The sequence below is a fragment of the Rhinopithecus roxellana genome, chromosome 16 (genome assembly GCF_007565055.1).
Source record: "Rhinopithecus roxellana isolate Shanxi Qingling chromosome 16, ASM756505v1, whole genome shotgun sequence".
Classification (NCBI taxonomy): domain Eukaryota; kingdom Metazoa; phylum Chordata; class Mammalia; order Primates; family Cercopithecidae; genus Rhinopithecus; species Rhinopithecus roxellana.
Window position 1 is genome coordinate 19,688,282 of NC_044564.1, and position 15,011 is coordinate 19,703,292.

Sequence of the window (15,011 nt, forward strand, 5' to 3'; positions counted from 1 at the left end):
TTAATGTAAGATGAGACATTTCAAACTAAATGTGGTTATGTTTTGTGATTTACCAAGTATGTTAATTTCATCTTCTTTCTTGTTGGTTGCATAAAGCCCCCAAGGGACTAGTGGGAAGAACGCTCGTTCCCCATTTTATAGGGGAGTGCAAAGTCAGAGGGGCTGGGTTGAGCACTCAGGTGTAATTCTAAGTGTCATCCCCTCATAATTCCAGATCCAAATCGCCATCCAAGGTTGAGTGTGTACCGCATGCCAGGCATCTGCTAGTTTCTATATATGATTCCACTCAGTTTCACCCCCTAACTTCCCACTGTGCCCTCACAGCGGCTTCTGCAGGGTTGACACGAACAGGCTCAGTCTCTCTTGGCTTAGTTCATTTCCATTCAGCAAATATTTCTGGGCCTCTGCTGGCTTTGGCCACCTGGGAGTCCAGAAGGCCGTTTTCTTCCCTAAAGGAGCTCCAAGTGCTAGCGTCAGAGCCCCTGGCTTCCGGATTCCTCTCCTGGCTTCTCCATGCCTAGTTGCCCCTCCCTCGCTCCCCTTAGAGACCCCGTTTTCAAGCCTGCCAATCTGAGTGGTGCCCAGGGTGGGTGTGATACCTGTTTTTAAGCTCACTGTGTTCTGCAAACACGGTTCATCTATCCATTCCAGAAGGGACGACCAGGGAATTGGGGTTAAATTAGCTTTCGTGCTGATCAGGGCATATGGGTACCAAAAGATTAAGTGGCTTATCCAGAGCCTCAGAGCAATGAATCAGCACAGCTGATTCCCGAGCACATGCTACCTTCTGTGCGGGGAAGGCAAAAAAGCTGACGATGGCAGGCAGTGGTGGCTCAGGTATTGTGCCAGTTTTACTTTCCGGTTGAAAGCTTTTATTTTTTAATTTTCATTTATTTATTTATTTCTGAGATGGAGTCACTCTGTTGCCCAGGCTGGAGTGCAGTGGCACGATCTCGGCTCACTGTCATCTCCGCCTCCCGGGTTCAAGCGATTCTCGTACCTCAGCCTCCCGAGTAGCTGGGATCGCAGGCATGTGCCACCACACCCGGCTCGTTTTTGTATTTTTAGTAGAGATGAGTTTCACCACGTTGGCCAGGATGGTCTCAAACTCCTGACCTCAGGTGATCTGCCCACCTCGGCCTCCCAAAGTGCTGGGATTATAGGCATGAGCCACCGTGCCTGGCCTGAAAGCTTTGAAAATTGTCAAATATACATAACATATATCATTTTGACAATGTTTAGGTGTGCGGTGGTGTTAGTACATTCACACTGTTACAGGACTATCACCGCTATCCATCTCCAGGACTTTCTCACCATCCTGAACGGAACCTCTGTCCTCATTAAATGTTAGCTCCCCATTCCCAGCTCCCCTCAGCCCCCTAGGAGCCACCCTTCTACCTTCTATCTCTATGAACTTGCCTATCTAGGGACTTCATATAAGTGGAATCTTACAGTATGTGTCCTCCCGTGTCTGTGATTTCACTTAGCATGTTTTTAAGGTTCATCCATGGTGTAGCATGTGTCAGAATTTTATTCCTCTTAAAAAAATAGCCTGGATTTTTAAGAGGAGTTTAAGTTTACAGAAAAATTGAGCAGAAGGTACAGAGATTTCCCACGTACCTCCCGCTCCCGCCATGTGCAGCCGTCTTCCCTGTCAGCATCCCCCAGAGCGGCCCGTTGTTACCACTGAAGACACGCCATAATCACTCCAAATCCCAGAGTTTACACTGGGGTTCCCTCTTGGTGGTGTTTATTTATTTTATTTTTTATTTATGTATTTTTTGAGATGGGTTCCCTCTTGGTGTTTTTTTTTAAATTATTTATTTATTTATTTTGAGATGGAGTCTCACTATATGGCCCAGGCTGGAGTGCAGTGGTGCAATACCAGCTCACTGCAACCTCCACCTCCCAGGTTCAACTAATCCTTCTGCCTCAGCCTCCCAAGTAGCTGGGACTACAGGCGCCCACCACCACACCCAACTAATTTTTGTATTTTTAGTAGAGATGGGGTTTCACCCTCTTGGCCAGGGTGGTCTCGAACTCCTGACCTCAGGTGATCCACCTATCTTGGCCTCCCAAAGTGCTGGGATTACAGGCATGAGCCACCGCACCTGGCCCTTGGTGTTGTTTATTTTGTGGGTTTGGACAAATACATAGTGACATGGACCCATCACTGCAGTATCACCCGGAGTAGCTTCACTGCCCTAAAACTCCTCTGGGCTCTGCCTCTTCCTCCCTCCTTCCCGAAACCCTGGCAACCACTGATCTAGTTTTGTCTTTTTTTTTTCTTTTTTTTCTTTTTTCTTTTTTTTTTTTTTTTTTTTGGAGACAAGAGTCTCACTCTGTCTCCCAGGCTGAAGTACAGTTGTGCAATCTCGGCTCACTGCAACCTCCGCCTTCCAGGTTCAAGCAGTTCTCCTGCCTCAGCCTCCCAAGTAGCTGGGATTACAAGCATGCATCACCACGCCCAGCTAATTTTTGCATTTTTAGTAGAGACGGAGTTTTATCATGTTGGCCAGGCTGATCTCGAACTCCTGACCTCAAATGATCTTCCCGCCTCAGCCTCCCAAAGTGCTGGGATTACAGGCATGAGCTACCGCATCCGACTGCTTTGCCTTTTACAGAATGTCGTATAGTTGGAATTAATTTCGTTCCTTTTTAAAGATGAATACTCTTCCGTCGTGTGCACACACCACATGTTGTGTCCATGCATCGCTGATGGACATTTGGCTGTTTCTACCTTTTGGCCACTGTGAATGATGCTGCAATGAACCTTGGCTTTGACATTGGTTTATTTATAACAGTGCCACCTAGAATCCATCCCACTGCCACCCACCACATCACCAATGAAGGAGTTCCGGCCTCTCTCCCCTGTGTTGCTTCAGGAGTTCCCACCCCCACCATCACCTGGACCAAGGTGAGCAGTGCCTGTTACCAAGAGGGTAACCGGAGAGGTAGGCCCAGTGTGTCATGGGACAGAGGTATGGGCTTTGCTGATGTCACCTGTGTCTCTGCCCTAGGAAACCAATGCCCTGACCTCCAGAGGTCCCCACTACAATGTGAGTAAGGAGGGCACCCTGCTCATCACCCAGCCATCTGCCCAGGATGCAGGGGCCTATGTCTGCACGGCCACCAACACCGTGGGCTTCTCCAGCCAGGAGATGCGGCTTTCTGTCAACAGTGAGTGATGCCAACCCTGTCCTGGGAGAGGGGACTCAGTGGATGTGGAGACAGAGAGTCCCACCTCAGCCCTGTGGAGCCTGAGGTGGGGAAGCTGTTGCATCAGCAAGTCCTGCAAAGACATGTGGCTCTCCACAGGACCCACGTCCCCAGCAGTCCTCTCACCCGCCTCTCTCTGCCCCAGACCCTCTGGTCTCCTTTCCGTTTCTGGAACGGTCCAACCTGCCTCAGGGCCTGTGCACATGCAATTCCTTCTGTTTGGAGTGCCGTTCCCCCACCTCTGGGCCCAGCTGACTGCTCCCATCCGTCAGATCTCAGCTCTCCCTGATCTGCCAGGCTGGTCAGGTCACCTTGCTGTAAACTGTGCAATATCCCCTTCTTGGCACCCATCACAGCTGTGATTCAATAATTAGTCGCACAGTGAGCTTTTTGGTACCAGTATTGCCAAAGGACCCTAAAGGCTCTGAAGACGAAGCGGGACCTGTCTCCTTCGCTGCCATCCCCAGCATTCCCCGCAGGGCTGGCACTCAGTAAATATGTCTGAGAGGAGTGAGCAAATGTATAAGCCAGGCTTTTTCTCTCATAGACCCTTACAGTCAACATTTTTATATTGCAAAAAAAAAAAGTCCTAATGGGGGAGCATTTCCTCTCTGAACTACAAATGTACAGGGAACACGGGAGGGCTAGATGGGTTCTGATGTCCCCAACTGGCTAACTTCTTTCATTGTTGCTGCTCAGACAGGTAGTGAGTGCCCTCCTTGTATGAGCTCCAAGGTAGAAGGGCGGGTGCGGGGAGGGAGGAGGAAGGAAGGGTACCACGCAGTCTCTGCCATCAAGGAGTCTTCAGCTTAAGGTTGCCATCAATCCCTCACCAGGCTTCGAGAGGTCCAGAGGGAGGGTCTGTGCATTCTTTGGTGACTGATATCGTGGGACTAAGTGAATAAGCAAGGGGAGAAGGTAAAGAGAGAGGAGGAGTTAAGAGCCTTTCAGAATGTCCCTGGGGAAGGGACGGCAGGATGAAGAGAAGCCAGAGGAGGCACAGACCCTGGGGCAGGAGGGACCGAGTCAGGGTCCTCAGAGCAAGGTGCTGGTGGGGAGATGGGTGGGGGAGGACTGAGCGAAAACCCTGGGACCTGAGTCCCACCCTCAACCTGCACTGTCCCCCTTCTGACAGCCACACCCGCCTTCTGACCTCCTGAAGGTCGAGGGCACAGTACCGGCTCTGCCTCCTGGGGGAGCTGCCCCACGGCCCAGGGCGCTCATGGCTGCTGACAGCCTCTGCTTACTCTCCCCGCAGCCAAACCCAGGATCCACATGAATGGGTCACATAATGCAGATGTGCCTCTGAGAGTCACAGCGAAGGCTGGCGAAGAGGTGATCCTGGATTGCGAGGCCGAGGGCTCCCCACCCCCACTGGTCACCTGGACGAAGGACTCCCACCCTGTACCGCCCATCACCAACAGGTAACCCCAGTCCCATGGCCTCAGGCGACAGAGCTTAGGGCTGGAAGGAAGCCTGCCTCAGGTGACCAGTGACCCAGCGGGTGTCTTGGACCCTGCAGTCTCTCCCATAGGGTGCTCCTGGGCTTCCGCACACAGGGCTATTGTCCACGGGCCCCCAGAAGCCTGCAAGGGGCCTCTGGAGGGTGCCTGGAAGCCCAGGGTGAGACTCCCCATCTGAAATAACATGCACGGGGCATTGCCTGCAGGATCCTGTTTAATCTGCACAGCCACCTTTGATCTCTGACAGGGTACTCAGCCAGGGAGTGAGCTGCTGGCCATCACCTGGCTAGAAAAGAGCAAAGCCAGGGCTGGGACCACATCCCCACCATGACACACACCACCCCCATGCTGGCTCTGCAGACCAGGTGTCTGGCGGCTGGGCTGTCTGACTCAGCTACTCCCGGTCTGGGATCCTGGGAGTGGGCGGATAGGGAGGAGGCTGGCTTGGGTGTCCTTCAAAGCCACGCCGTACCCCCCAGGAAGGGATGTGGGGGATGCTAGGGCCCTTGCCCCTGGCTGGGGGGTTCTGTGGCTCAGTTTGGTGACATCAGCCCTGGCAGGGTCTTTGAGATGTTCCAGACCCAGAAGGTCTCCGAGCAGCCTGTTCTGTAATGTGACCCCCGCCCCCACCATGTGTCAGTGCATCTCAGAACATCTGTTTGGTGAGTCCTGCCAATCCTTGCAGCCGGGCACCCCTAAAGGTGGTGGAGGCCCAGGGAGCTGGCCCTGGGCATCATCGGTGCCGTCCCCCGTGCCCTCTTGGCATCGCTGCAGCTCTATGTTGTGAGGTGGGGGTGTGGCAGGGGCCGCGGGGGCCCACAGCTCCCCTAGAAAGCCTGGTCCTAGCTCTGCGGCTGGGCGGTGGCCCTCAGCTGGAGGATGCATGTTGATTTATGGCTTGTTACTGAAACGGGAACCGCATTCCCATTTGTTCTCCCCTCCTCGCCGGTGGTGCGTTAATAGGTCAGCCGGGAGCTGTAAATTTGCGAAAGCCGCTTTTGCAATCCTAGAGTTGTCTTGTGTTCCCTCTCCCTTGCCCTCTTCACTTTGTGCTGGCGTACATTGTTTTATCTCCAAATTTGGGAGATTCCAAGAGTTTATCTAAATGAGGAGGAAAATGTGCTGGGAGGCGGGGGTGGGGTTAAGTGCTCAGGCCCTGGAGTTCCTCAGACCCTGTACGGAACCGCCTGCTCCCTTCTTAGTCGTGCGACCTCGGTTGGACACTGGCTCCTCTTGGCCTGTTCCTCCATCTGCAAAGTGGACGTTATTTAAATAGCACCCTTGTGGGGTAATGACGGATGTGCCGTGCTTAGGAAGTCAGATGTGCTGAAAACTTGCTCCCTTTCATATGATTTCCCTGCTGTTGCCGTTCACAAACTGAGACATCCTCTCCAGCTTTTACAAATTTATCCTCATCCGACCACACCTGTTATCTCAATTGTCACCTGCTTTTTAAATATAAAAGCTTTATTGAGATGTAATTCACATACTGTATCCTTCGCTTATTTAAAGGACACAATTCAGTCAGTTCCTTGTTTTTAGTATATTCAGACTGTGCAGCCGTTACCACAACCAATTTTAGAACATGTTCATCACCCTCCCCAAAAAACTTCATACTCATTGGCAGCCACCAGCCCCCCATTTCTGCTCCAGCCCCACTGCAGCCCCTGACAGCCACTGACCTGCTTTCGGCCTATTTTGGACGTTTTGTATAAACGAATTACATGGGGCCTTTCGTGTCTGGCTTCTATCACCTAACTTAATGTCTTCTTAACCAGATTAGTGCTTGCTTCCTTTTAATGGCTGAATAGCATCCCATCGTGTGGGTGGCTCACCTTTTGTGTGTCTACTCATCAGTTGATGTGCACTGGGGCTGTTTCTACCTTTTGGTGACTGTGAATAGCCTTACTTTTTTTTTTTTTTTTGAGATGGAGTTTCGCTCTTGTTGCTCAGGCTGGAGTACAATGGTGCGATCTCGGCTCACTGCAACCTCACCTCCCTGGTTCCAGTGATTCTTCTGCCTCAGGCTCCAGTGTAGCTGGAACTACAGGCAACTGCCACCACGCCTGGCTAATTTTTGTATTTTTAGTAGAGATGGGGTTTCACCATGTTGGTCAGGCTGGTCTCGAACTCCTGGCTTCAGATGATCCACCCGCCTCGGCCTCCCAAGGTGCTGGGATTACAGGCATGAGCCACTGCTCCTGGCCATAGCCTCACTTTTGATTGTACTTGCAGCTTTGTTCGCAGGCTCTGGGTCCTCTGGTTCCCTCCCTGCCCCACACTGGCAGTGTCCACACACAGAACCAAGCTCAGCCTCTCACAGACACACCACATCACCTCCGTCCCTCAGGGACTCAACCAGAACACAGAGACTTAAAAAGCCCCTTGGAAAACACACAGCAAGACTTTCTGTCTGTCTGCTTCCCCCCCCTCCCCTCCCCCTCCTCCCCTTCCCTACATCCTCTTCCTCTTCCCCTCCTGTCTCCCTCTTCCCTTTTCCTCCTCCTCCTCCCCTTCCCCTCCCTCCCCTTTTTCTTCCTTATTCTTTCTTCCCCAAGGACATTCCCAGGCTCAGCCTCAAAGCCGGGCTTCTGGAAACGGAGCGCTTATCTGGCTGATGCGTCTGGTGAGTCGTAGGTGCTCATCTCTTGATGAGAGGAGACAGCCGCCCTCCACACCCGCTTCCCCCCTCCCCTGCTCCCTGGCTCCTCTTCCTTGCCGAGCCACCCCAAAGACAGGGCTCCACGGCAGCCCCTTCTCCTTCTGTGGTGTAGTCAGGGCTGAGAGTCAAGATGTGCTGAGCCTCTGAGGCCCCCTCCATTCCGCCTTGTCCAGGGGTGGCCCTCTCCTGCCAGCGCCCTGGAGGTGGGTGGGGTGGATGGTACCATGCCCAGTGCACTGAGGAGGAAGCAGAAACACATGGGGTGTGGGGACGTGGAGCCTGACCCTGCAGCTCCTGGGAGGGGGGCTCCGACATGCACAGACATGCCGACACACACAGACGCGCGCACAGGGACACGCGTATCAGGTGGGCCGCTGCTCTCTGAACTCCTAGGTATCTTCGACCCCCCGGGTCAGCAAGTCCTCACAGAGGAAGCATCCTAGGAACCTCAGAAGCCGTGAAGTTCCGAGCCACCCAGCTGCGTCCCCGTCCCTTTGGAGCAGCCCTTGTCCTTGTAGGGACTGTTCTAGAATTAAACCTCGGGCATCTTATATTCTGTCCTCATCGCGGATTCCTTTTCTCTTTTACCCATTTTCTCGATTCATTCTGGCCCATGTCACTTGCTTTTCCTTTTAAAGGGCAAAATAGGCCGTGCGCGGTAGCTCATGCCTATAATCCCAGCACTTTGGGAGGCCAAGGAAGGCGGGTCACGAGGTCGGGAGATCAAGATCATCCTGGCCAACATGGTGAAACCCCATCTCTACTAAAATACAAAAAAAAACACACACACACAAAAATCAGCCAGGCGTGGTGGTGCACACCTGTAGTCCCAGCTACTCGGGAGGCTGAGGCAGGGGAATCACTTGAACCTGGGAGGTGGAGGTTGCAGTGATCCAAGATCATGCAGCTGCACTCCATCCTTGCAACAGAGCAAGACTCTGTCTCAAAAAAAAAAAAAAAGAAAAAAGAAAAGAAAAAAAAGGGGCAAAATAACATTCCAGGGTGCTCGGCTCCCATCGTCACTGAGCCATTGCTCTGTGTGGGGCACGGCCATGTTGCCAACTCTCGCAGTCATAAATGGGACTGTTGGAGCAGCTTTGCACAATGTTCCTCTTTATCTCCTGGGTCAGTTCCTTGGGGGACCGTCCCAAAAGCCAACGGTGAAGTCCGAGGGTGGGAATGGTCATTGAGTGCTTCTTTCCCATGGGACTTGTTTTTGAAAAAGACATCCAAGTTGCAAATTCAAAATTGAAGTCAGCAGCATTGACTGAGCGACATCCTGTGCCCAGGATTGTGTCGCAGCCTCAGAGACAGAAGACATGGGCTTGGGCCGTGTGTGAGGTCAGGTGGCAGAAGACCTGGGGTCCCATCTCAGCTTCACCCCAGCTCGCCCAGTGACCTCAAACAAGACCTTTCCCCCTCCCCTCCCTGGGCCTCAGCCTTTCCATTTGAGAAATGAAAGGGTTGGACAGGCGATGGTGGCCAGAGAGCATCTCAGGGCTCTGGTCCCATGATTCAGCCCAGGGATGCTGGGGCGAGGCAGTGTTTCCAGGCAACAATGTTTGTTTGGGATTCCGATGAGGAGATGGGACGGCTGTGAGCACTCCTGGCTCTGGCTCTGGCTCCCGGAGGCAGCAGGCCAGCATTCCACACAGGGCCAAATCCCTAATCCCAGCACGGTGTGGGGGCAGTAAGAGGATGGTGCGCTTCTGTCTCATTCCTCCAGGTTTTCTTCCTTTGATACCCCACCACCCTCCTCTGCCCCTTCCCAAGCACACTGCAGGACAGGCTGCCCACCCACCCTTCTCCTGGAAGGAGGCCACTGGGCCGGCTCATTAAAGGAGAGAGGTGAGGCCTACAGCTGGGATCTGGTGACTTGTGGCAGTGAAAGCAGCTCACTGCTGTCTGGAAGCCAGTGGCATGCCTGGACTGCCCAGGGTCCTGCATGGGGACTGTACCTTGGTGGAACCTCAAAGCCCTTGTTGGTTTCTGGCTTGGTGGCTCTGGAGTCCGTCTTGTCAGCCTGTGGGCAGTGGCTCTCTTTCTGGAGAACGTTTAAGTTTACTCACCTTCAGAGCTGGACATTTAGATCACCGTGGCAGTTAGGAAGGAGCATGGTCACACAGTGTGAGGGTCAAGTCCTCGCTGTGCCCTGGCCAGCTGAGCAGCCATGGACACCAGGACCACACCTCCGGAGGCTCAGTCTTCTCTGCAAAAGGGGGTGTGGCAGTGGGGTCTACCTGCCTTGTAGGTCTGGCTGCTGGGATTCTAAGTGAGAGTGTGCTTAGTGGCATAGTGACACACAGGAAGCGCTCAATAGTTGACAGCTGTGGATGGCGTCAGCACCATCCTCGTTGGCAGCACTGGCATCACAGGGCTTACGTTTTCCGGGCTCATATGATGACGCTGGCTCCATCTCCTCCGACCTATTTATTGTGCTTGGCCCCTTGGCGGGTCTCAAGCACCTCCTCCTGAATTTCTCCAGCATGACCTTCCCTCGTGTGGCCTCCTCACGGGTCTGTGATGCTGGTCAGACTACAGGAAGAAGATGCGAGATGGGGCAGTGGTTGCCGGGAAGGATGCTCTCCAGGCTGCCTGCCCAGGCTCAGACCCTGTCCTGGACCCAGCAGACACAGGGCTGGCGTCCACTAGTGCATAGTGGGCATCTGTTGAGTGTTGCCTGACTGTGCGCTCTGTGCTGAGAACCAGCCCTGCAGCAGGCTGGGTGACTCTGGCAGGAGTGCCGTTCATTCCACAGTCACTGGCCCTGCTCCTGGATGCTTTATAGACAGAGGCAGCAGGAACAGCAATGTGGGAGACAGCGGGGGTCTGGGGAGGGCAGGAGGGCAGTATTGAGATGGTGGAAGGTCTAGGGGGAGGGAGGGAGAGCAGGGACCAGGGTCAGTGAAGGAGGGGAAGGGAGTGTGTGGCATGGACAGGGAACAGCTGTAATTTGCCACGAAATATTTGTTGAATACCCACTATGGGCCAGGCCAGGGCCCATGCTGAGCTGGGGACATGCCGGGGACCTGGGCAGACCTGGCTACTCCCCTCATGGAGCCATCAGACAGCGTAATGACAGGCGTGGTAAACTGCATAATAGCATGGGAAGCATGCAATGGGAAGCAGGGCCTTGCCTGGGGCAGTGGGGAAGCCTTCCCTGAGTGCAGCAAAGGTGTGTGCTGGGGATGAGGCAGACAAGTGAGGCCTAGGAGCTGACATTATTCCTGGCACTTTCTATCAGATGCCCTTTGGTCTCTCTGGGCAGCCCTCTGCCCCGCGGGCCCCTCTCGCTTCTCCCCACCACTCTGACATCTGCCTGCGCCTCACTGCAGGGGCTCAAGCCAGATGGATGTCATAAACAGGAAATTCCCTTCAAACCTCTCCACGCTCATCTGGGCGCCGCACGGAGCCATCTGGCCGTGCACACCGCGATGAAGTCTGGCCCGCCCATCACACCATGCGCCCAACAGCAGCCTGTTCCTCGGAGACTCTGTGGCCTCCTCCCTTTCTCTCATCTCTCCACTGCTGCCTCCACTTCCCTGCTGCGCTGCAGCCCCCAAACCTCCCACTGAGTCTCTCGGAATGTGGTAAGAGAGTGGTGGCAGGCAGAAGGAGCAGGTGGTGGGCTGCCCTCGAAAGCCCAGGCCCATAGCTGCAGCTTCACCTTTTCCCTGAGTCTCTGCAGAGCATGCGCAGGGTCATGATAGAAGCAAGTCTCTGTGCCAGATCTGAGCAGGTCCTGGAGATACCAAGGGAAATAAGACGGATGTCCCCTTGGAACCACAGGCAGGCAGGTGACAGGTGGTGACAAGGCAGTGTGGTGAAGGCTATGATGGCAGGATGTTCAGGCAGCTGTGGGAGCCTACAGGATGGACCTGTCAGCCTGGGGCATCAAGTCAGCCTTCCTGGAGGTGGTGATGTCTCCGTATTAGAAGATGAATCAAATATCATCCAGGTGAGTGGGAAGTGCAGGTATGTCCCAGGTAGAAGGAATAGCATGTGCAAAGGAGGGCTGGTGAGATGGGCCTGGCCCCCTGGGGAGGAACAGAGGTCCAGTGCCCCCATGCAGGGATGCAGGGGAGTTGGGGGTGGTCTGCGTAGGTCCACACAGGCCATAGTACTGTGCTTGGATTTTGTCAGGGAGCAGTGCGCAGCCGCAGAGGGCTTGAGAGCAGGTGAGGATGTGGCCAGTTTGGCATTTAGAGCAGACACAGGCTCTGCTGGCAGGTCCTGGGTCCTTTGGCCTCAGCATGTCTGTCTGTAAAATGGATTCCCGCATTTCTTCCTTGGTGATGTAGCAAGCAGAATCCTCCTTCTAGGAAATGATCTGGGCTGCTCCTAAGAAAGATAAGATACTTACTTTTATTGGTGTGAATTGTTAACACTTTTGGAAGATTTTTTTTTTTTTCCAGAAGCCCCCATTTCCTATCTTTTTAAGGGTTTGGTAAGGAGAGGAGCAGGTCCTTAAAGTTCTGGAAGGCAACTTACCAGATAATAGAGTCTGGAGCTTCTCTCTCTCTCTCTCTCTCTCGTCTCTCTCTCTCTCTCTCGTCTCTCTCCTCCCCCGTCCCCCAACCTTTATTTTTCTTCACAGAGTCTTGCCCCATTGCCCAGGCTGGACTACAGTGGCACAACCAGAGCTCTCAATCTGCTGGGCTCGAGTGATCCTCCCAGCCCAGCCTCTCAATTAGCTGGGACCACAGGCATGTGCCACCATGCCCACTTAATTTTTTATTTTTTGTAGAGACAAGGTCTCCTCGTGTTGCCCAGACTTGGTGCTGCCTTTTCAAATATGAAATGGGGTTCAGAGATGTTGACCGCCCTGCACAGCATGTCTGAAGCACAGCTGGACCTCGGATCCAGAACTCCAGTTTCTAGCCCAGACCTCTTCCCACTGGCCCACATCGTCCCTGTTTGCCAGCCCAGGTGTTGCGATGAAGTCTAGGGAGGGAACTGCATCCCAGCCTGGAATGCGATTGAGTGTATAAGTTTCAACGTCAAATGGATTTGGCCCTTGGTTAGTGGGTGTCAACATGTCAACATTATTTAATTTTTTAAAAAGCTGTAGAAGAGAAAATTCAAGCTGGAGTGGTAGACAGAGTAGAACTACCCAGGGGAAATGGGGACATGTTTACCCATTGCCAGGACACATACATATTTACGTGGTGTTTTCTCGCGTTTTCCTTTGTCCTGTAAAGACTGAGCAACCTGTTCAGTGCTGCCCAGCTGATTGAAGACTGGGGAGAGATCCCAGACACTGGCTGGGGATTTGTGTCACACTAATAGCAAGGCAGTTTAGGTGACCTGGAGGAGATGATGTCTCAATGTTGAAAGATGAGCAGGTGTTATCCATATACTATGTCCTGGGCACCTCAGGCTTTGTGTGCGTGATATCAGTTCATACTAGATAAGGACACTGAAACTCAGGGAGATGGCGTCCTTGGCCCAAGGTCAGCCTGTAAGAGGCAGAATGGTGGTTCTCACCAGGACACCTGCCGTCAAAGACCCACACCTATCTGCTCTGCCATGCTGCTTCTTGGGGAAGGCACGCTTCTTCATGTCCCCAGGCAGTGGGTCCCTGGAGATGGTTCCCCAGCCACTTGTATCAGCTACCTAGGGCTTTTTAGTAAAACCCCAATTCCTACCTCCTCCATGGAATGAGTCTCTGGGCAGGGCCTGAGAATCAGCATGTGTCACATGCAACTGGGAGATTCTGATGAGAACCCCTGCCCTGCAAGGTGTGAGATCTTTGAGAGCAGAGGGTGTGAGCCTGTAGCCCAGGAGACCTGCTCCAGTGCATGTGAGACACATACAGCAGTGTGAAACAGAGAGAGAGAGAGAGAGAGAGAAAGGAGAAAGGAAGGAAAGAAGGAGGAGATAACGATCTAAATGTTTAAGTGTCCACTCAAAAGGGAGCGAGTTCATAAATTGTGGTGTGGTCATACAAGGGAATATTACACAACAGTCAAAAATGAGTGAATAGAACTATATATGTATATACTCATGATGCCATTTATGTCGTGATATACCTCATGATGCAGGTTTTAAAACATGCAAAACATTATGTGTTATTTATGCATGTGCTCTTGTCTCCGTGGAAGCAGCTGACCTGGGTTGAGTGCCTCTCTGTTCCAGACGCCGTGCTATGAATTAGGCCATTCAGTTCTTTTGACAACCCTGTGAGCAATGAGCACAACTGATGGCTCTATTTTCCAAAAAGAGATGAATTAGGCACAGGAAGGTGAGGTGACTTGCCCAACCTCACACAGCAAGCACATGGCCCAGCAGGTTAGACCCAGGGAATCCAGCCCAGTGCCCAGGCTCTAGAGACCACCACCCACTGTGTCATCCACAGCCATCCTTAGAGAACTTGCCCCAAGGGGCTGCTGGATGCTCGGGACAAATGGATGGAGGGGATGGCTGGGAAGGGGCTGTCATTGACCTACTTTACAGATGGGGAGACAGAGTTCTCAGCTAGTAGCCCGAGAATTACCGACGGTATTGCCCTGTTTAATGACTGCACGGCCTGCACTTCGCTTGCCATGTCTCCTGTGATCCTTGCAGCTGCCTGCGAGGTGGGGGCTATGAGGGCCTTAAGGATTCTATAAGGGGCTCTGTAATCCCCGTTTTGCAGAGGAGGAAATTGAGGCTCAGCAGAAAGCAAGGTGGGGGCCAGGACTGGAGCATCCCAGGCCTGCTGGGTTCTAGAGCCCAGCTGGTGAGTGCAGGGCCAGCGACTGGGCCTTGGAGTCCCCCCCGCCACCGGCCTGTGCTGGCTGCGTGCTCTCGGGGCCAGCCAGGGTCAGTGGCCGCAGCTGCCTTCCCTGTTTTATGGAGGCAGGAGCTGTGCAGAGCCAGCACATATGGGCCAGTGACATCATGTCTGCAGGGGGCCCTTGGGGTCCAGCCCAGCTGCAGGAGCCTGGCTGGGGGTCCTACATCCCTGTGGGATGGGGGTCATGTGACTTATCAAGCTAAGGCAGACTGGGGAGGATAACGATGGCAGTGCAGGTGGGGGCTCCGCAGCTTCCTCCTGAGGACCCTCAACACAGTTCTGGACTGAGAGCACCAAGCAACTGTAGTCAGAGTCAGGCCGGCCCTGGCACCAGACCAGAGGGCCTCTAAGGCTGCCAGCTTCTTCATGCCACACGCAGGGCAGGTGTGTGTGGCAGAGGAGAGGGAGTTGCCACCTGCAGTCAATAGGTGTCAAGCGGTGGGCAGGTTCCCGGCCCTGGGCTGAGCCTGTCATGGACTCTGTTTACCAGCTCTAGCCCAGACACAGGCCGTCTTAGCATGCCCATTTTATAGATGAGGCTCCAAGAAGTGAAGCAATTTGCCTGAGGCCACACAGCTAGGAAGGATTTAGAGTTTAAACTCGAACCCAAGCCAGTGGGCTCCTAGTCGAGGGCTCTTCTTCTCTTACACCAGTAGGCATGGGACTGGCCCTGGCCTGGTGGTTCAGGGAGGGTGGAGGCGGGGGTGGGGGCTAGATGGTGGGTGCTGTTTCATTACCAGAAGGCTTCCTGGGGGAGGTGTCTGGTTCAAGTTGGGTCTTGAAGCCTTTCCATGTGTGTGGGGTCAGTAGAGATCTCACCAGTGCTCCTCATTCCCGCAGGCATGGCCTCCTCCCATCTGGCTCCCTGCGTCTGGCCCAGGTCCAGGTG

At 53.6% G+C, this 15,011-nt stretch overlaps 1 protein-coding gene across 1 annotated transcript in view; it reads left to right on the top strand.

Moving 5' to 3' along the window:
• Positions 1–15,011, top strand: part of LOC115893996 (hemicentin-2-like) — a 49,343-nt gene that overhangs the window by 16,443 nt on the left and 17,889 nt on the right. Inside the window, exons 10-13 of the mRNA XM_030920139.1 lie at positions 2,805–2,917; positions 3,021–3,180; positions 4,478–4,643; positions 14,963–15,008. Of these exons, the coding sequence (XP_030775999.1) occupies positions 2,805–2,917; positions 3,021–3,180; positions 4,478–4,643; positions 14,963–15,008 (485 nt within the window). The remainder of the gene's footprint in view (positions 1–2,804; positions 2,918–3,020; positions 3,181–4,477; positions 4,644–14,962; positions 15,009–15,011) is intronic.